The 19,779-nt window shown below is 43.9% G+C and overlaps 1 protein-coding gene across 1 annotated transcript in view; it reads right to left on the reverse strand.

The window, feature by feature from the left end:
* LOC115139928 (stalled ribosome sensor GCN1-like) overlaps positions 1-15,553 on the reverse strand; it is a 45,940-nt gene extending 30,387 nt beyond the window's left edge. The window contains exons 1-33 of the mRNA XM_029677812.2: positions 15,461-15,553; positions 13,910-14,012; positions 13,707-13,770; positions 12,432-12,563; positions 12,109-12,217; positions 11,838-11,936; positions 11,561-11,695; positions 11,384-11,452; positions 11,117-11,225; positions 10,930-11,004; positions 10,710-10,838; positions 10,556-10,606; positions 10,339-10,437; positions 10,082-10,255; positions 9,812-9,964; positions 9,563-9,655; positions 9,381-9,456; positions 9,131-9,287; positions 7,966-8,155; positions 7,749-7,873; positions 7,377-7,555; positions 7,128-7,221; positions 6,808-6,921; positions 6,500-6,698; positions 6,174-6,326; positions 5,879-6,060; positions 5,031-5,111; positions 4,485-4,628; positions 3,945-4,069; positions 3,572-3,761; positions 3,374-3,444; positions 3,082-3,247; positions 2,730-2,924 (exon numbers count right to left, since the gene is read on the reverse strand). Coding sequence (XP_029533672.1) covers positions 2,730-2,924; positions 3,082-3,247; positions 3,374-3,444; positions 3,572-3,761; positions 3,945-4,069; positions 4,485-4,628; positions 5,031-5,111; positions 5,879-6,060; positions 6,174-6,326; positions 6,500-6,698; positions 6,808-6,921; positions 7,128-7,221; positions 7,377-7,555; positions 7,749-7,873; positions 7,966-8,155; positions 9,131-9,287; positions 9,381-9,456; positions 9,563-9,655; positions 9,812-9,964; positions 10,082-10,255; positions 10,339-10,437; positions 10,556-10,606; positions 10,710-10,838; positions 10,930-11,004; positions 11,117-11,225; positions 11,384-11,452; positions 11,561-11,695; positions 11,838-11,936; positions 12,109-12,217; positions 12,432-12,563; positions 13,707-13,770; positions 13,910-14,012; positions 15,461-15,478 — 4,053 coding nt within the window. The 5' untranslated portion in view covers positions 15,479-15,553. The remainder of the gene's footprint in view (positions 1-2,729; positions 2,925-3,081; positions 3,248-3,373; positions 3,445-3,571; positions 3,762-3,944; positions 4,070-4,484; positions 4,629-5,030; positions 5,112-5,878; positions 6,061-6,173; positions 6,327-6,499; positions 6,699-6,807; positions 6,922-7,127; positions 7,222-7,376; positions 7,556-7,748; positions 7,874-7,965; positions 8,156-9,130; positions 9,288-9,380; positions 9,457-9,562; positions 9,656-9,811; positions 9,965-10,081; positions 10,256-10,338; positions 10,438-10,555; positions 10,607-10,709; positions 10,839-10,929; positions 11,005-11,116; positions 11,226-11,383; positions 11,453-11,560; positions 11,696-11,837; positions 11,937-12,108; positions 12,218-12,431; positions 12,564-13,706; positions 13,771-13,909; positions 14,013-15,460) is intronic.
* Between the last annotated feature and the right edge of the window lie 4,226 nt (positions 15,554-19,779).

The following is a 19,779-nucleotide window of genomic DNA, read 5'->3' on the forward strand; positions in this document are numbered from 1 at the left end:
CCTGCTCGCCTCCCTACCACTGAGGAAGTACAGTTCCCGCTCAGCCCAGTCAAAACTGTTCGCTGCTCTGGCCCCCCAATGGTGGAACAAACTCCCTCACGACGCCAGGACAGCGGAGTCAATCACCACCTTCCGGAGACACCTGAAACCCCACCTCTTTAAGGAATACCTAGGATAGGATAAAGTAATCCTTCTCACCCCCTTAAAAGATTTAGATGCACTATTGTAAAGTGGCTGCTCCACTGGATGTCATAAGGTGAATGCACCAATTTGTAAGTCGCTCTGGATAAGAGCGTCTGCTAAATGACTTAAATGTAAATGTAAATGTATTTTCCCTTGCACCGCAGATCCAAACAGGGTTGTCCACTCTCCCCCTTGTTGTTTGCTTTGGCAATCGAGCCTCTCGCCATGGCACTACGCTCTAATGATGCCATTCAAGGAATAATCAGGACGGGCTTAGAGAAGAAAGTCTCTCTATATGCTGACGACCTCCTTTTGTTTATCTCTAACCCTGATACCCCATTGCCTCGTGCCTTATCTGTTCTTAAAAAAATGGATCAATCTCAGGGTACAAGCTGAATCTAGGCAAGAGTGAGCTTTTTCCTGTAAATAAGGCTGCTTTAAAGTGCTCTTTGACAAGTTCTCAGTTTAGGATTGTCCGGGATCAATTCGCCTACTTGGGAGTTAAAGTGACAAGGAAATATTCAAATTTGTTACAGGAAAACTTTGTTGCTCTAGCAGACAGTTCGAAACAATCTTTTACTTTTTGGAATCCGCTACCTCTTTCTCTTATCGGAAGGATTAATGTCATTAAAAATGAATGTGTTGCCCAAATTTTTATATTTATTGCAATGTTTACCCATTTGTATTCCAAAATCTTTTTTTAAATCACTGGATCAAACATTCATGTATTTTATTTGGGATGGCAAGGTACCACAGATTGGTAGGAAACATTTACAGAAGCTTTAGCTCTACCACATTTTCAGACATACTATTGGGCTGCAAATTTCAGAGCCCTCCGTGTAAACCTGCTGCACTTTCTTCTGTGTTGTGCTCGTCTCTCCCAGTGTCCCTATGCGAAAGGTGTGTCAACCCAATTGTAAAGCAGTCTCTTAAAATTTGGAATCAGTTCCGCTTAGCCTTTAGCCTCTGAGGCTTTTCTCCATCAGGCCCAATCAATCAGAACATTTTATTTCCTCCATCTTTGAATGATGGGGCTTTTGCCATCTGGCACTCACTAGGCATCGCCTCACTAGCCCAATTATTCTTTGATGATACATTTGCCTCTTTTGCTCAGCTACAGGAAAAGTTCAACCTCCCACCATCCCACTTTTTCCACTATCTCCAGGCGAGAAACTTTGTCAGAGCTAACACACCTGAATTTCCCCATAGGCCTGCGAATACAGCTATAGAGAGCATCTTTGAGCTGAACAAGCTTCCTAGGGGCGCAATTTCAGATGTATATGCAATCATTAATGACTTACAGAACCCTTCTTTAGTGCCTTTAAAGACTCGATGGGAAAAGGATTTGGGGGAGGAACTTGGGGAAGACACCTGGGAATCTGTGCTGCACAGGGTGCACTCGTCCTCTTTTAGCACTAGACACAGCCTCATTCAATTCAAGGTGGTTCACCGTATCCACTGGTCGGGGGCCAAACTTGGAAGAATATTCTCTGATTTTGATCCTACCTGTGTGAGATGTAAAGTGGAACCAGCCACACTGTTGCATATGTTTTGGGGCTGTCATAAACTGTCAGGTTTCTGGGAATTCATATTTAAATGTTTCTCTGATATATATGACACTGTTATAGATCCATCTCCCCTTGCAGCCCTTTTTGGAGTACTGCCCATAGGTACCCCCCTGTCAAGAATCCAGTTGGACACTGTTGCTTATAAAACTATTTTAGCTAGACGGCTAATACTACAGAACTGGAAGATGGCAGCTCCCCTATCCTATAAATATTGGTTGAGAGTGTTGTGAGGCTTGGGCTCCATTCCGGTCTTACTTTAAACAGTCCATCCTCTGATGACATTCACATTAAAACAAAAATAAGTCAGTATTTGACCCCCCTGTGACTTAAGAGTTGGATGAGCATTTCTTTGTGTTTTTTTCTGGGAGTAGGCATTAAGGTTGATGGTGTGCTTATTGATTGTGACCTGCGGATGCCTTGTTCATAAAATGATGATTTTTTAAAATTATTATTTGAAAGCATTGTAAACGGTTTATTGTTGGTCCAGTGGCTGGTCGGTCTGTGGCCATGACTGCTTGTGAGTGGTTGCATTTCTCCACCCCTATCCCTCGACTGTTTACAGGAACAATGGTGAGGTGTTTGCTCTGTCCCTGTACTATAGATTGCCCTTTAACCTTTGTAGCCTTCTGCCTGGTGTGTTTACCTTGTCTAAAGTATGGTATCTTTAAAGCTATTTTTTGTTTAAAAGAAATATATTATTTGTATTTTTTCTAGTTGAGTATATTATTTATATTGCTTTGTGTTGTCTTGTCTGTTTAAAACGGAAAACAAAAAATTGCTGGACTAATGAAGGATACTTGAAAAGAACAGGTAGGCCTGCTAATGTAATATGCTTCCAACTGCCACCTTCATTGACAACGTTTTCATCCAACATAGACGAAAATCCTTGTTGGATCGAAACCTTGTCAATAAAGGTGGTAATTGGGACCATGTTCAGTGTGTGGGCCTTTCTGTCCTTTTCAAGGATTGTTCCAGTACCTGCTGTGAGGGTGTTGAAAGGGCAGTGATGAGCTTGGCCACGATGGGTTTGACCTTGGGGTCACTCTTGTCCAGATGTTTGGCCAGAGAGCCCATTAAGATGACCACACTCTGGCGGACTGAGTCGTAGCTGGCGTCCTGGGGGGCGTCCTTCAGGAACTCCTCGAATACCGGGAGCAGGGAGCTCACATTGTCCTGGAACACAACAGGCAACACACTGCTCAGAAAGGAGACACAAAAATGGATATACTCTATTGAGTTAGTAGGAGTCCATTGAGAGAAGAGCAATTGCATTGGGTGCCAGGAGATGGGTGTGGTTGTATAGAATAAATCAAATAAACCATGTTGGTACCTTTCCGTGTGTGTTGAGGGCGGAGAGGGCAGCGTCCAGCATGCAGCGCCGCACCTCAGGGTGACGGTCATTCAGGGCATCAGGAACAAAGAACAGGAAGAGAGGAGTGACCTGAGGCTCATCCAGGTACTGACACAACTTGTTCAGAGCCAGAGCGATGCCACACCTGCAGACACCAACACACCCTTAGACACCATTCTCAAGGTGGTCCCACTTAAACACAGCAAATAAGGATCTAGAGAGTAGAATAAGAGTTGTATTGACATTGTCGAGTGGCAGAGCGTCCTCTAACCTGGCTTCCCACTGGTCAGGTGGTTGTTCAGAGATGACTCGTCCTAAAGCATCCAGGACAGGAGGAGGTCTCTGTAAAAACACAACAGTTTCACATTGACCCTGGTTCTAGCCTACAATAATACACCACTCCTGATACCCAGTGACTAGTGGCTACTCCTGAGATGTGATAGGAGGGACACGGTGGAGGGAGACTCACATAGAGTTTCTGGTGGTAGAGCTCATTGAGCTGGCCCAGGACTATGGGGGACTGGTCGCGGTACTCGCTGATGGCGCTGGACAGAGCCTCGGCACCTGCAGTACGCACAGCCTCCTCGTGGTGGGTCACATCCCCGATGAGCAGAGAGCACAGCTCAGGGACTAGCTCTAGACACAGAGCCTGCCACAGCCTGGGGGAGAGAAGAAGGGGAGCAGAGAGGTATGGTCAGTCACAGCAGCTACGCAACGTGAGATGGGAGACACGCTACTTCACAAAAGCAAAGTCATTCTGAAGAGGGGAGCTATATCCTTTATGCAAAGTATTAATATTATCTGAAAAGTATTACATGGATGGGACAACATTAGCTACTCACTTCTCAGCCAGAGTCCTTCCCTCCTCCTCCACATCAAACCTGGACACCCACAGCCTGCGGAGGACACTCAGACCACTGGCATCTGTACTTTCTGTAGGGAGAGCCATCTCCATCTCCGTCAGGCCCTGGGGGGGACGGGGGGACATTAACACACATCCAAAGACCCACGCACAGTAATTACGCACAGTACATACAGACACACTAATCAAATCGCATTTGTCATGTGCCTGAATACAGCAAGTGTAGACTTTACAGCAAAATGCTTAATAACGAGCCCTTTCCCAACAATTTGTTAAAGAGAACATGAACAAATTGATACAAAATAAAATAGTATAACAATAAAATAACAATAATGAGGGTTGACATTCAATACAAGAGGTAACGAGTCAGTGTGCTGGTGTACGAGGTAGTTGGGGTGAATCATTGAGGTAATGTGTACATGTAGGTAGGGTATGAAAAGCAGAAAGTCCGGGTAGCCGTTTAATGAACTGTTCAGCAGTCTTATGTCTTTGGGGTGGAAGCGGTTTCCTATTTCCTCACCCTGAGGGCAGCGTCTCTGACAGAGAAGCAGGGGGAGAGCAGAGCCTCCAGCAGGACGTCGATCTCATCCTGCTCAGCCAGAGCACAGCCCTTCTCTCCTCCTCCACTGGCACACACCGCCGTCAGACACTGGGACGCCAGCACCTGAAACACACACACACAGTATGAACGTACGTGATAGCTCTAATGACTAGTATTTGTCTGTAAATGTGGTAGAAGCATTGCCTGGCCACCCAGACTCCTTCCGGGCGTTAGTTTCTTCTCCACAATGAGTCTGGATCCGTGTACCTCCTTGACCCTTTACCAAATGCAAACACATGCGGGGCTGCCTGATTGGTCTATAAACCAATGGGTTGGGCCAGAGCGGCAGTTTGAAAATTTGTCATTGGCTTTGATACTCTGATTAGTTAGAGACGATCCAATCACTGATTGCCGCCACAAACGACTTCTATGATAGAAGTCTCAGACGAAAGTATGTAGCGGCATTGGACCGAGCAGCAGAAGAATTTAGTGCGTCGTTGTCAGGCTAATAGAAGCATGGTGTACCTGCAGTCTGGGTGCTGCAGTGGAGATGACTCTGGTCAGGAGCAGCAGCATACCGAAACGAGGTAGCAGCTCAGGTCCATTCTGAGAGACAGAGACAAGAAACATATCATACAAACATAAGCCCTTTGTCTACGATAGAGTGGAGAGTTTAGGAAGAGAGGACAAGTATATATATATTGATAGGAGACGCCTCAGACAATGGGAGGTGACAACTGCTAAACTCAAACTTTTATTTTGGTTTTTGGATTTTAGCTCTTTTTCCTCCCCAGTTTCGATCATGTCTCATCGCTGCAACTCCCCCCAACGGGCTCAGGAGGCGAAGGTTGAGTCATGCGTCCTCCAAAACATCCACCAACTTAACCCAGAAGACAGCCGCATCAATGTGTCGGAGGAAACTGTTCAACTGACGACCAAGGTCAACCTGCAGCCCGCCACAAGGAGTCGCTAGGGCGCGATGAGCCAAGTAAAGCCGCCCCGGCCAAACCCTCCCCTAACCCGGACGACCCTGGGCCAAACCCTCCCCTAACCCGGACGACCTGGGCCAAACCCTCCCCTAACCCGGACGACGCTGGGCCAAACCCTCCCCTAACCCGGACGACGCTGGGCCAAACCCTCCCCTAACCCGGACGACGCGGGGCCAAACCCTCCCCTAACCCGGACCACGCTGGGCCAAACCCTCCCCTAACCCGGACCACACTGGGTCAATTCTGCGCCGCCCTATGGGATTCCCGATCACGACCGGTTGCGATACAGCCCAGGATAGAACCTGGGAGTGACGCCTCAAGCACTGCGATGCAGTGCTTTATACCGCTGTGCCACTCGGGAGGCCCAACTTGATGAACTCTTACCTCATCGATGAGTATATCTGTAGTGTCAACCTCGGCGCGGAGTTGAGCGTGCACATTGATGACCTGCAGGGCACGGACCTGCATGCTCTCCGTCTCCTCGGTACTGCCTGAGGAGTCCCTGAGCACGGTGTTGAGCAGGGGGAAACAGAAGGAGAAGGCTGGGGCAGACAGTGGAGCCATGTCTGAAACAACAGGATCAGCGCATTAGCCCATCTGCAGGTAATATACTTGCACTACGTCCTTGATGTGTATTTGTCACTATTGTCTCGCCCTCTCCCTGCGTGTGTGTCCTCACCACCACCCTTGCCCTCTCTGTGTGGGACAGTGTGCATGTGCAGCAGGCCGACAGTGCGCTGGGTGGCTGTATCTAGATCCTCCTGTCCCCAGGCCTCGTCCAGATCACACTCAGGTTTCATCAGGCGCAGCGTCACCTGGCCCACCAGCACAGCTGTGGAGAAGGCCGGGAGTAGAACATGCAGGAGGTTAAAGGAAGTTTCCTCACCGAAACTATTTCCCTCCACAGATCAGACAACTTGAGATATGTAGGTGTGTGGGCAAGAACATAGTGAGAAATAGCTCTCCCTAGTGTAGTAGCTCTCCCTAGTGTAGTAGTCCATGTACCCAGGTAGTGCAGCTCCTTGGAAATGAGACAGGCTCCTATGCCAAGGAAGGCCTGCTGCAGGCGTGGGGCGGCCAAGGGGGAGTGGAGGAGAGGCAGTAGGACCTGGAGGACCCCTGGGAGCTGCCAGGAGATCTGGGGAGGCTTCTGGATCAACGTTGCCTCCAGCAGACCCACCGCACACCGCAGCTCCATGTCCAACTGACAACCACACAACAATCAATGATCAATCAAACAGGAATATTATTATGTCAATGTCCAGAATCTAAAGTTTGAGAAACGGGGTACGTGTTCAAATATCTAGCCGTACCCCCTGTAGTCTCTTGCGAATGGAGGACTCTTTCTCCAGCTGGGCTTGCATCATCTCCTTCTGTTTGCTGGTCAGCTGCAACTCGTCTTTGATTCCTTTCTTCTTCTTGATCTCCTAAACCACATCATCAAAATCCCAGTGAATTTCAAATCTACTTTCTTCAATTATATAATGGTTCCATCATAATTCAACCTACTAAAATGATCTGATACGTTAACAGAGGAGGATCAAACGGTTCCAATATGCTCCTGTATCTAGTAACCCATAAGATGAGGTAGGAGTGCATCTAGTCCCCATCAATCACAGTCCCCCAGTCTCACCTCCTGCAGCTCCAGTTCTATGATCTGTTCCTTATACGAGTAGGCCTTGTTCTCCCTCTTCATGTTGCCCTTCTTAGTGCTCTCTTGCTGGGCACTGCACAGGAAGAGAATGAAATGTTGAAACAAGCCTTACAAGCAACAACAAAGAAATCAACATAGCCAAGGTGTTTTGGATCAATGATAAGTGTTTACAATGGTAAACCCACAGAACACCTCTTACAGTAGTAATACAGTGTGTTTGTGTCCTACCTCTGGATAATGCTCTTGTCATACAGCTCTCCCTCAGGGGTGAGCATGATGGCGTACTCCTCTCTGGTGACCTGCCGCAGCGCCGGATTGGACAGCCACTGTTTCACATGCTCCATCACCCGCGGCAACAGCTTGATAGGAGAGAGACCGGACAGGGCACCAACCGCATTCCTTACAGCCTGGAGAAACAAGAGGACCGACCATCAGTCAGCCAATAAGAGAACAGGTCAAGTTGGATCATAGGCTTGTCTCAACTAATCACAAGAGCAAAAGTGGGCCTGAACCAACCCTTGGCTGTGAGTGTAAGTATGTATGTGTATTGTAATGTGTACATCTGATATAAGGATGTCACTATGAGAAATATGTTCTGACCTGATTGTCAGCGTTGGCCTCCAGCAGCCGTGGCAGAATGTCATCCAGGTTCTTGTCGATGAACTCATGGGCTTTGATGTTCATGCTGGACAGCAGGTAAGGCCACAGCCCGGGTCGAGCTGCAACTGCATCGGAGGAGAGGAGAACATACGTCAGTACTAGAAGTGAGTTTATACAAACTGTAGTGTGAAACATGCTATAGTGTAATCCAACAGACCTATGGAGGGATGGTGGGTAACAATGAGGATCTCCATGGCCATCTTGTCTGCCTCGGCCGGGTCGCTCCACTGGCCAGCTACAGAGCACACCACACACAGCGCTTCCAGCAGGACGCGAGGGGGACTGTAGGCCTTGCCCACCTCAGACAACTCCCCTGACTCCGCCTGCAGCACCTCCTGAGGCAAGACCTGGGGAAAGATAAAGATGCAGTATTTAGTCAGTAGCTAGGTTTCCATCCAATTGGCCACAGATTTTCATGCAAATAAAATATGCATAAAAACAATATGCGCATTTTCCCAACAGAGATGGTGGGAAAATTTGATTCCCATCAAATTGACTCGTTGCTGATAAAAAATCTGTGAGTGACGATGTAGTGCACATTAAAAAAACATTAGCGGTTAAATTCCCATGTACTGAATAAATAAATACAAGTAAATGGGTTTCCATCAAATTTTCTAATCTATAGATCGTTTTGTCAGAAAAATGTTTGCATTATATAGTGAACGTGCCCACTTTGGTGGTGGTTTGTCAGCTCAACAACAGCTCACAGATACCTACACTCCTATTATTCTTTTTATTTGTCAAATGGCAGCCAAGCGTCGATAATCATGTCACCAGAATAAGATATTCCATATTTACTGGAAAGCAGCATTACTCTGTGAAGTTATTCATAACTTATTTCATCTGCAGCCTAATAAACTGCATGGTTTCCAGAGCCGTAGTGGGAGGACCACAACACATCATGTGACTCCATGTTTAATTCGATATGATGGTTATTATATCAATATTTGCGCAATAATGCGTTTCTGACGCCATTTCTCGCATAATTAACTTTACAGGCACAAAAAGATCTCACCCTGTCTAGTGTATTTTGTTCTGCAGACATTTGGAAAGTTTACAGATAAACTTGTTGTTTCCATCAGACCTGTCGTGACATTTTTTGACCTGACTACTTTACTCACATAAGAAGGTTGGATGGAAACCTGGTTTATGACAAACACAAAATGTAGAGAATACTCTACAAATAGAAAGAAAATAAGATCCATGTCTAACATCACAATTTAATTATTCAGTCATTACTAGTTTATAGTAACACTGAAGTGAGACCTGACACTACAAATCCATTCAAATGTGTAGTGCATCCCATCGTCAACTATTCTTACCTTGTGTTTGTTGATGACCACTCTGAGTTCTCCCAGAAGGCCGTAGGCTAGGCCGGAGCCGCTCAGGGAGAGCAGCTTCTTCACGATCTGCTGTGCCCGCTTCCGCACACACCAACTACGAGACAGCAGCACTGCCACAGTGGCACGGTGGTACATCCTAAGGAAAGGGGAGCAATTGAGTTACAGTAAGAGGAGAATGGGGACAATGTTTGGAAAACCGCTATGCTTGACCAGCGTCAAAGTCACTTACTGTGATTTGCCATTGGTGAGTCTGTGGGAGTGGTCCAGGAAAAGTCTCTCACACAGCTGTATCACTGTGCACAGAGCTGAGGTGAAAGAAGCCGGGTTTACTGCTCAATGTCATTCCATATCTTGACACTTGTGTGATGACTGATCGTTGGCATATTTGTGTATTGTTTGTTTCTGCCTCACCTTCCTCACTGGCCTGGGAGAGGAACTTCTCTGTGGTGAATAAGGGTTTCTTCTCATCCAGGATCAGGGTCCAGAAGCCAGCCAACTTGGCCTCTGCAGCAAAAACAAAAAAACACACCATTTTATGTCAGTCTCCAAACTGATGAACAAGGATGCTGTCCCCTACAGTCAACCTCATTCAACAGAGTGAAAGATCTAGGACTTCATTAATCTCATGGAGTGTCATGATCCTACTGTAGATTCACTCACCTGTCTGAGTCTCCAGCAGAGACAGTCGACTCAGGAGAACGGCAGCAGCCACACCCTCTGACAGCAGGGCATGCTGGGAGTTCTGGGCCGCAGCCTTCTCCAGTGTCTGGAGGAGGAGGGGCACGAGGTCAGACGCCTGTCCCAGAGTGTCACCTGGGGAGGAGAGAGGGGTCAGGACTATGACACTGTGCCTCCTGCATGCTGTAGAACTGGATCAATGCACACACACACACAAATAACAAAGTTGCCCAGCGCCTGTGACTAACTGACCTTTGAAAGCCCCCAGCATGGCCTGCAGGTATGCGTGGCGGACAAGAGAGGTGGAGGTCTTGAGGGTGAAGGCCTTCTTGAACCATTCCAGCAGAGCCTTGGGGACCTCCACTGTGAGCCGCCCACTCCACTGAGACAGAACAGCCACCGCGTGCACCAGGGTACCCTCATGGACTGACAGAGACAATCACATGAGCACCTCTCTCTTTACGGACGAAGGGAATGAGAAGGAGGAAGGAATGAGACATAGTTCTTACCTTCTTGTTGCAGATAAGGGATAAACAGCACAGCGACTGCAGAGCTGAGCATTTGGCTGGAGGTGCCCGACACAGCATGACGGCTGCAGCTGCCGATACCTGGGCAGAACAAGTCAAAAGCAATCAAAACAGTGGTTAAAAGACAACATCCATCTGTCTGCAAGACAAACATACTAAGTGCGGGTTATGAAAGACAGGACACTTGGGACAACGTTACCTGACAGCACACTCATCTTCTGGCCGAACGCTGTGAGCTTCCCCTCTGACCCTGAAAAACACACAGTTCTGTTAGTGCAAAAAGATACTTTACACTAGGTGCTGCCTTATGTGCTCAAATGTTTCTTAGGTGAAAGTGTGTGCGCTGTCCTTGCCTCCCAGGATGCTGAAGAGGTGTGTGACGACGTCCTGTACAGCACTTGGGTCACTACACTGCTTGGCCAGGTTCTGCATGGCCTGCACTGCCTGCTCCATCAGCTGGGGGTTATTGGCCTTCAGCTGGCCTGAAACGCATAGCACAGCCTGGTTTTACACACACACACACACACACATCCTCAAATAGCTACATTTCTAGATATAAAAGGCATGACTTACTTGCAATGCCTTTTCCAATATCCATGGCATACTGACTGAGGTCAAGTGTCACTGAAGCTAGTAGACAGGAGACGGCTGAAGGAGAGGGGAAAATATATCTTGAAAAGGACAAAACTACAATACATAATATAGAATATACACAAAAGTATGTTGCGGTATTGGTTATGATATTAGCTACTGTACTCACTCTGCATGGCATTCTCTGGGCTGCGGAGCATAGCCTTCTGCAGGGCAGGCAGCAGCAGCACCTTGAACTCAGAGTGGGAAACATGCCGCAGCAGCGAACCACTCTTGTCCTGCAGAGGAACACAAAACACATTACAGAGAAGAATGTTCAGCACCAACACCCAAAAGATATTTCACAATACACATCAATTGTGGCGATGGGTGGTCTTTAGGTTGTGAACACCAATCTTTTGATCTCCCTGAGAAGCGGCAGTCCAGCTTCACTCACCAGTATGTGTTGGTGTGGTCTAGTCTTGCTCATGAGGACTGCCTTCATATACAGGTCCAATACGGCACTCTGAAAACAGAATACAGGCGTGGTTAGAGATTTCAAATGTGAGCATATGTACTGACTCAATCTGCAAAAAATATAGAATATACTGAATTCAACTAATATCAGACTCACCTTGTGTTTCTCTACAGTGGCCATGTCTTTGTGAGTTGTGCAGAAGTCTAGACACACCCCAAGCAGAGCCAGTGAGCTGGGGTTCTGTTCCAGAGTCAAAATGGTGCTTATATACTGATCAGCCAGGCCAGGGTTCTGGTAAAAACAGCAGAGACAAGCGTTCTAAATCACAGCAGATCCAATATAGGGATTATACACTGGACCATGGTGACTTTGCCCAAATATTTCTTAGAACTGTCGGGTCATTCCTTGAACGCCAACTCCACACCATCCTTACCTTTTTCCACATGTTGCTCAGGTTCTTCAGGGTTGACTTCAGTGCTGGCGCTTGAGCCCCACCCACCACCTCAGCCAGCAGCAAACTCTGGACCTCCACCTGTCAGAGGAAAGATAGTGAATCATGGATGAATGAATGCAGAAAAGTCCAAATCAAACATCTCCCACAAATGGTGTGGAACTAGAAAGCATACTGATAACTGACATGCTGAAATTGTTTCACAGTATAGAGAAAGGCACGGCTTCTATAAGCATTGTCCTCGTTCACTTACCAGTTTCTTCCAGATGGGGCCCTCTCTTTTCTCTGGAGCCGAAAACACAGAGCGAACCAGCAGGCAGGTCCAGGCCAGCCCGGTAAAGGCAGCCGAGCCTGTACTCTTACTGACAACACCACAACATATAACAGTTGTAAGTCGCTCTGGATAAGAGCGTCTGCTAAATGACTTAAATGTAAATGTAGATGGACAAGGAACCAAAACAAGGTATTCAATATGTGGTTGAATTAATAAGATATTGCACATAGCACACTGTAAATGGATATACAAACTGATACAAGGCATTTGGCCTTGGCCCTCTACCTTTCCCCATGTCCTACCTGGGTGCTCCATTCTTGCTGATAACACCACTGTTGAGGAGGCAGTGGAGGAGGCTGGTTGCTAGGATTTCAGGTTGAGACTCGGCCAATAGGCCAATAACTGAGAGGAGGGCTCGTCGAGATGCAGCATCCCTACAGAGTAGCCAACGTTTTCATTTTAACACAACACACACTACTAAGGACTAAACAAAGGAGTTTATTGTGGACTACAGGAAAAGGAGTACCGAGCACGCCCCCATTCTCATCGACGGGGCTGTAATGGAGCAGGTTGAGAGTTAAGTTCCTTGGTGTCCACATCAACAACAAACTAGAATGGTCCAAACACACCAAGACAGTCGTGAAGAGGGCACGACAAAGCCTATTCCCCCTCAGGAAACTAAAAAGAATTGGCATGGGTCCTGAGATCCTCAAAAGGTTCTACAGCTTCAACATCGAGAGCATCCTGCCTGACTGGTTGCATCACTGCCTGGTACGGCAATTGCTCAGCCTCTGACCGCAAGGCACTTCAGAGGGTAGTGCGTACGACCCAGTACATCACTGGGGCTAAGCCGCCTGCCATCCAGAACCTCTACACCAGGCGGTGTCAGAGGATGGCTCTAAAAATTCCCCAGCCACCCCATTCATAGACTGTTCTCTCTACTTCCGCATGGCAAGCGGTACCGGAGTGCCAAGTCTTGGACAAAAAGGCTTCTCAACAGTTTTTACCCCCAAGCCATCAGACTCCTGAACAGGTAATCAAATGGCTACCAGGACTATTTGCATTGTGTGCCCCCCCCAACCCCTCTTTATACGCTACTGCTGTACTCTGTTTATCATATATGTATAGTCACTTTAACTATACATTAATGTACATACTATCCCAACTGGGCCGATCAACCAGTGCTCCCACACATTGGCTACCCGGGCTATCTGCATTGTGTCCCACCACCCGCCAACCCCTCTTTTACACTACTGCTACTCTCTGTTCATCATATATGCATAGTCACTTTAACCATATCTACATGTACATACTACCTCAATCAGCCTGACTAACCGGTGTCTGTATGTAGCCTCGCTACTGTATATAGCCTGTCTTTTTACTGTTGTTTTTATTTCTTTACCTACCTAGTGTTCACCTAATACCCTTTTTGCACTATTGGTTAGAGACTAAGTAAGCATTTCACTGTAAGGTTTACCTGTTGTATTCAGCGCACGTGACAAATAAACTTTGATTTGATTTAACAAATTACTAACTGGGGAATCCTAAATAGCAGTAGGCTAATTGAAGGCACCTACCTGTATCTGTGTGGAGTGAGACAGAAGAGCTTGCATAGCCCTTTAATGGCTGTCTCTGGTAGCTCTGTAAGGACACACATACACATCATTGTCAATCACTGACACCAGTTTGCTATAATCTTGACCATCCAAGCCAAATACTACACAAGGAGTGAGAGCCGAAAATAAAACAATTATGCCGACTGGGGTATATGTCTTCTCACCTTTGCCACTAATGCACTGCTTCAACTCGCCAAGGACCTCTTTGCGCTCTCTTACACTGGCTGTGGTCACTTTCACAGCAAATTTCTTCAGCGTGTCTGAAACCTGTTGCAATACAGACACCCAAAATCAAAAAATAAAGCTGTGTCTGGCAATGTATGTCACTGGGGAAACGTAAATCATTTGTACCACTTAAAAAAAAAAACTTTATTTAACTAGGCAAGTCAGTCAGTTAAGAACAAAATCTTATTTTCAATGACGGCCTAGGAACAGTGGGTTAAATGCCTGTTCAGGGGCAGAATGACAGATTTGTACCTTGTCAGCTGGGGGATTTGAACATGCAACCTTTTGGTTACTAGTCCAACGCTCGAACCACTAGGCTACCCTGCCGCCCCATCCCTAAAAAAATATGTTTTAAGTTATAACTTTGCCAGACGTCTCCAATTGATCAGGATGAAAAACTAATTTTCTGATTTGACATCGGGCAGAAAATGAGACCACTCTTAACAATCAAAACATTTTATTTAGCAAAATGTTCCAACAAAAATTGTCTGTAAAAAACAAAGAACTTTGTGAAATGCTTCATTCAAATTAACAAGTAAATTAGTTAGGCTGGCTAAAACTTGCTCATCTAGCTACAACAGTTGGCATTTCGATGCATCTTAATCAACGGAGTTGGTTACCAATATGCACAAGAAAATTCGCTTAATAGTTAGCTAACAACAGCTAGCTGGCCACGTCTTGCTATTAGGAGCCGACTAAACTCAACTCCACGATTTATGATGGAGTTGAGCGGCGACTAGTGTGGGCGGACTGGAGCGCCGACGTCACATAAAATGAAATAAAAAACATGAAATTATCTTGTGTAAATTGAGGCTATTCTTTGTTGCCGTGTTCAAATGCTTGTAGGAACTATGAAACATGGAAATTTCGTGTACTCAAATGCAGTTTTTTTAACGTAATGTTGTGTGTCAGAACTCCAGTCCGCCCACAATATTCGCCGCTCAACTCCATCGCAAATCGTCGAGTTGAGTCGGCTACGCTTGTAGTGGCTAAATCAGAGCTATGTGCGGTGTAATCATTAGTCCAAACAGTTACAAAACGGAACATTGTCCAACGACAACGAGAGTTCATATTGGACAAATCAAGGTAGGTTCCTCCTGGTTTCGTTACGTTTGGTTCCTAGTGAATACACCCCTGGGGTATATACATTACTCCAAATAGTGGTAACTTGTCATTGTTTTTCAACGAAAACGAGTGTTTCTATTGGACAGTTGCAGGTACGTCCCTCCCGATTTGCTGAACCTGTCCAATAGAAACGTTTGGAGTCATTATTAAACCCCTGCACTCTCCGCATGTAACGTAACTATACTAGCCAGGTTGCTAGCTAGCTAGCTTACCCAGCTGGATAGACTGTTTACATCTATTTTCTTAACAGAAAAACAGACAGACACAAAGTAATTATCCCTCATAACATCTTCATTGTCAAAAGTAATTGGTCGACATATTCTCGAGGAGGAATCCGCATAATTTTAAACATCAGCGACACAAACCTGCGTGTCCGCTGCCATCTTGCCGGTCTCGAACTAGGAAGTACTTGTCACTTCCGGTTCATTACAACGCATGATCACCACGTGGAGTGGAACCCTACAGGTGGTAGATTTTTGGAATATCTTTGCAATTGATACACAACCTAAAACGTTAACTGTGCACATATATACTAATTTAGAAGGTAATCTCAAGTCTGTGTGTGTTTACTTTCCTTCTCTAAACCTTCCAAAAAGGGTCAAAATAGTTGGCTGATAGGAGGTATGTCAAGGACAGATTTAGTCAGGTCTTCTTGCTTTCCTCATACAGAAAAACATTTACTCCACTATTCTTACGAATATTGTTTGTGAATAATGACATCTTGATTTCGCAACTGAGGCAGAGGCAGGTAGATATTTTGGTTAAAAATATAGTGTGCTAAATCCATTCTTAATTATTCCTAGATGGGTGAAGGTCATTTCTATGTTCTCAAGGTACATTTTGGGGATTTTATTTAATATGTTAAATTCACACTACAATCACCCCAGATCTGTCAAGTATTTTAGCAACTTTTCAGATGCATTTTATACCTCAATTTCACTGTTTTGCCCTTGTCCCTGACCCAGACTTTTGAGCTTCTACTATGTTTTTCTATAAGAAAACGTGAATAATTACACATTATATAATGTTATCTACTAAAGAAATAGTCAATTAAATAAAATGTATATCAATATGTATTGTGAGTATGCCTTTTATATTGTTATTTACACAAAATATACCTGTCCTTTGGTAGTGGTGTCATTTTCACTACTGAGGGCAAATTCCTCATTAATAAAGTTATGTCAAGAGAATGTTAATTTAGTTACCAAGGAAACTTATTGCAACATTGAAACACATGTCCAAACAGTTGTTCCAGATGTGATGTCCAGAAGTTTTAGAAAAATCGAGGTAAATATTGCTTGTGTAGAGAATATTTTTAATGTCAGTCATTTCCAAACAGGCTATAATTTATTTAATTGGTGGTATAATTTTTTGGGGAAAAGTGCATTTTATTTATTTAGTGTAAACTCTATGCTAGCTCTAATACTAGCCAAAACATGCTAAGAAGTCTGTAATTTCCATCACAAACTTAACTGCTGTAAATTACGGAAATGACAAAAATCCATAATGTTATTTTTTACTTTAGGCTTATTTAATAATGTTTTAAATTAATTGAATCTAGAAAATGCTCCAATGTGTGCACAAGTTGAAAACCTAAGTAGTGTTTTTGTTTTAGAAGATGCCACATAAAACAGCACAGACATAGAAAAAAAAGAGACACGATTCCCCAAAAAGACAAAACAGCAAATGAAGGGAACTTCGAAGAACTCAGGAAGGATTTTATTGTTTTAAAAATGCCATCATTGCAGAGGTAAAGCAAAAGTATAAAACAATGCACAGTGCCATTGACAAACAAGTGGCTTCAAAAATGCTCAGAGGCAACATCCTGAGAAAGTGTGGCCTGGTTTAAAGAGCAAATGAAAACAGGCCAACAAGTCTTCAAAATTCCATGAAAAAGCAGTGTAACATAATTAGCACAGCCACAGAAGAGAAAATCACTAGATTCTATGAACGTGATGTCAACAGTAGAGCAACAACAGAGGAAAAGGACACACTAACAAGGAACAAGAAGAAAAAGCAGAAGCTCTTCTTGTGACACAATTCAGAACCTTTATCAGAAGTTTAAGAGGGAATATTCCGAGATTAAAATGTCCAACAAAGAAATCTGCAAAATATGTCCTTTTTGAGTTGTCAAGCCAACAGTCAAGGATAGGGACACATGCCTCTACAAAACCCATGCCAATATCCAGTTCATGGTGGACAACCTTAGTATCACAGTGATCAGCTGCAGCAACATTGAGAACCTTATTGAGTCTTCGTGCAGTGCGAACCTGAACAAAACGTTCATGTAAACAGACTGCTCCCTTTGCCATGCATAAAAGCTTATAACATCTGACTTTGATGTTGGTGAGCAGAAAAACAAAGCTGAAGAGAGAGATGGAAAAACAAAGAGGGAAACGTGGAGAAGTTCACTGCACATTTGACAGTAATAGAGATGGTATGTGGCACACTGTAGATTCTACTGGAGGACTTCTCCAAAGGATTAAAAGAGAAGGTATGTGTCACACTGCACATTCTACTGGAGGACTTCTCCAAAGGATTGAAAGAGAAGTTGGGGAAACACGTGTACAACATGCGACATCAATACTCCAAACTAAGGGAATTAAAAGAGAACCTGCGGAAAGAGGAGATCATATGTATATTGACTTTGCAGAGAACTACTTGTGTAAATACACCAGTGAAATCCAGGCAGTTCACTTTGGTGATTCTCACAAGCAGGTGACCCTCCACACCTGTGTTGGACATTCCACAAATGATACAGTTTCACTTTGCTCATTGAGCTCTTCTATATGTATGACCCCTCTGCAATCTGGGCCTATCTCTCAAAAACACTAGCCTAATTCCTTGAGCTCTGCCCAACCGACTGCTTTTGGAATCTTACTTTGTCTTAAATTAATTAAATGTTTAACAATAGTGGTTGTTCAAAATGTTTGCAATAAAATATTGTTTCCTTCCTTTTTTTTTTTTTTTTACATAGATGTCATTTCCACCACACCCATATTTTTGATGTAAATTAGTATATTATGTATAATTTACATTGATTGATTAGATAGGGAAATCATATGGTTGTTATCATAATCTTACAAAAAGGTTGGGTGGAAATATCTTATTTTCATGATAAATAAATGTTTTCAGCTGTCACAAAGTTAATTTTATACATTCAGGCATTGTGTTGAATTATTAATATTATGAAAACCTTAAATCACTGAAAATAATATTCATTACAAGTTAATGTACACATGTATAATAAATGTTATAAATTAATTGTATGATATTTCATTTTTAACGAAAATGTATGTTTAATGGCGTGATGGAAAGTACATTTGTCTATGGCTATCTGATAATATATACATTTCTGAATAGTACGATCGCAGGCATTATCAGATGTTATTTCTAGACAAATCAAAGACAATTATAATACTGGTAAAATGGTGTTTCAATATGTTTTCTTTTCTGAAAGCTTGCAGGGCCAAAGTGCCGAAATTGCAGAATCACCCAGATATTATAAAAAGGCAAAAATATCAGTAGCAACTGATAATGTAATTTTAGGGCAAGTCAGTTAAAAATAAATGATTATTTACAGTGATGACCTACGCCGGCCAAACCCTAACCCGAATGACGCTGGGCCAATTGTGCACCACCCTATGGGACTCCCAATCACGGCCGGTTGTGATACAGCCTGGTTTCGAAACCAGGGTCTGTAGTGACACCTTTAGCACTGAGATGCAGTGCCTTAGACCGCTGCGCCACTTTATTAGTAATAGCTAATAAGTAATAACTTTTGCATTTATAATGTAATAAATTCTGATAATGAAATAAATTGGCAAAAATGTAATACATTTGCTAAACGGATAACATAATGCTTTTGCACATAATGTAATAATGGTTACATTGTGTTGATTATTATATTCTGAAATTGATATTTTTTTCCCTTGAATAGTGTAACTTAAACAAATATAATATTCACTTTTTTTCCATGCATATCAAGTGTCATGCTTCAGTAATAGCTGACTACACACCAAACCACGTTCCTGAATCCTAGCTCTAAACCTGATTTTAGCAGTAAGACCCACAACCCCAGTCAATCAGTGATTCAGTCAGTCTGTCTAAATTAGGGAGTGAGAGAGTGTGTGCCAGGGCATGCAATTTTTGTTGTTCATATAATCCTGCAAACAAAATGGTCACCTAAAGTGTTTTGGACATTGCTTCATGGTCCCCTGGAGGTTTTGTCTAGATCCCGGTTTGTTAGAGTGGTCACTTGACCATCTTGTCAATATATTGGATAATCTTTAACCATACTTCTCTGGCGGTCATAGGGGTAATGTTGTTGTGGATACATCAGTCGTTGCGGGCGGGGCTACACTAGTCTGGTTCCATCTCGGGAAATGTTATTCTTGTTGTTATTCACTAGGGTTAATGTTTTAATAAAATAGTTAAATAAAAATAAAAAAAATGTCATTTTGGCATAGAATTATGGATTTTTTGTTTGTGTATGAACTATTTGGCAACAAGAATAAATAAAAAAGTACAATCATTTCAGTGGTCTTGTTATCATTGCAATAGTAACATATCTTTCATGTCAAAAACATAGGCAGTTTTCATAATGGTAAATAAGTATTTTGCAAGGTTTTCCCAAAATTCTGACACAAATTTACATTCAAAGAACAAGTGAGACAGATTCTCA

This window comes from Oncorhynchus nerka, linkage group LG13, assembly GCF_034236695.1.
Source record: "Oncorhynchus nerka isolate Pitt River linkage group LG13, Oner_Uvic_2.0, whole genome shotgun sequence".
Taxonomy (NCBI): Eukaryota; Metazoa; Chordata; class Actinopteri; order Salmoniformes; family Salmonidae; genus Oncorhynchus; species Oncorhynchus nerka.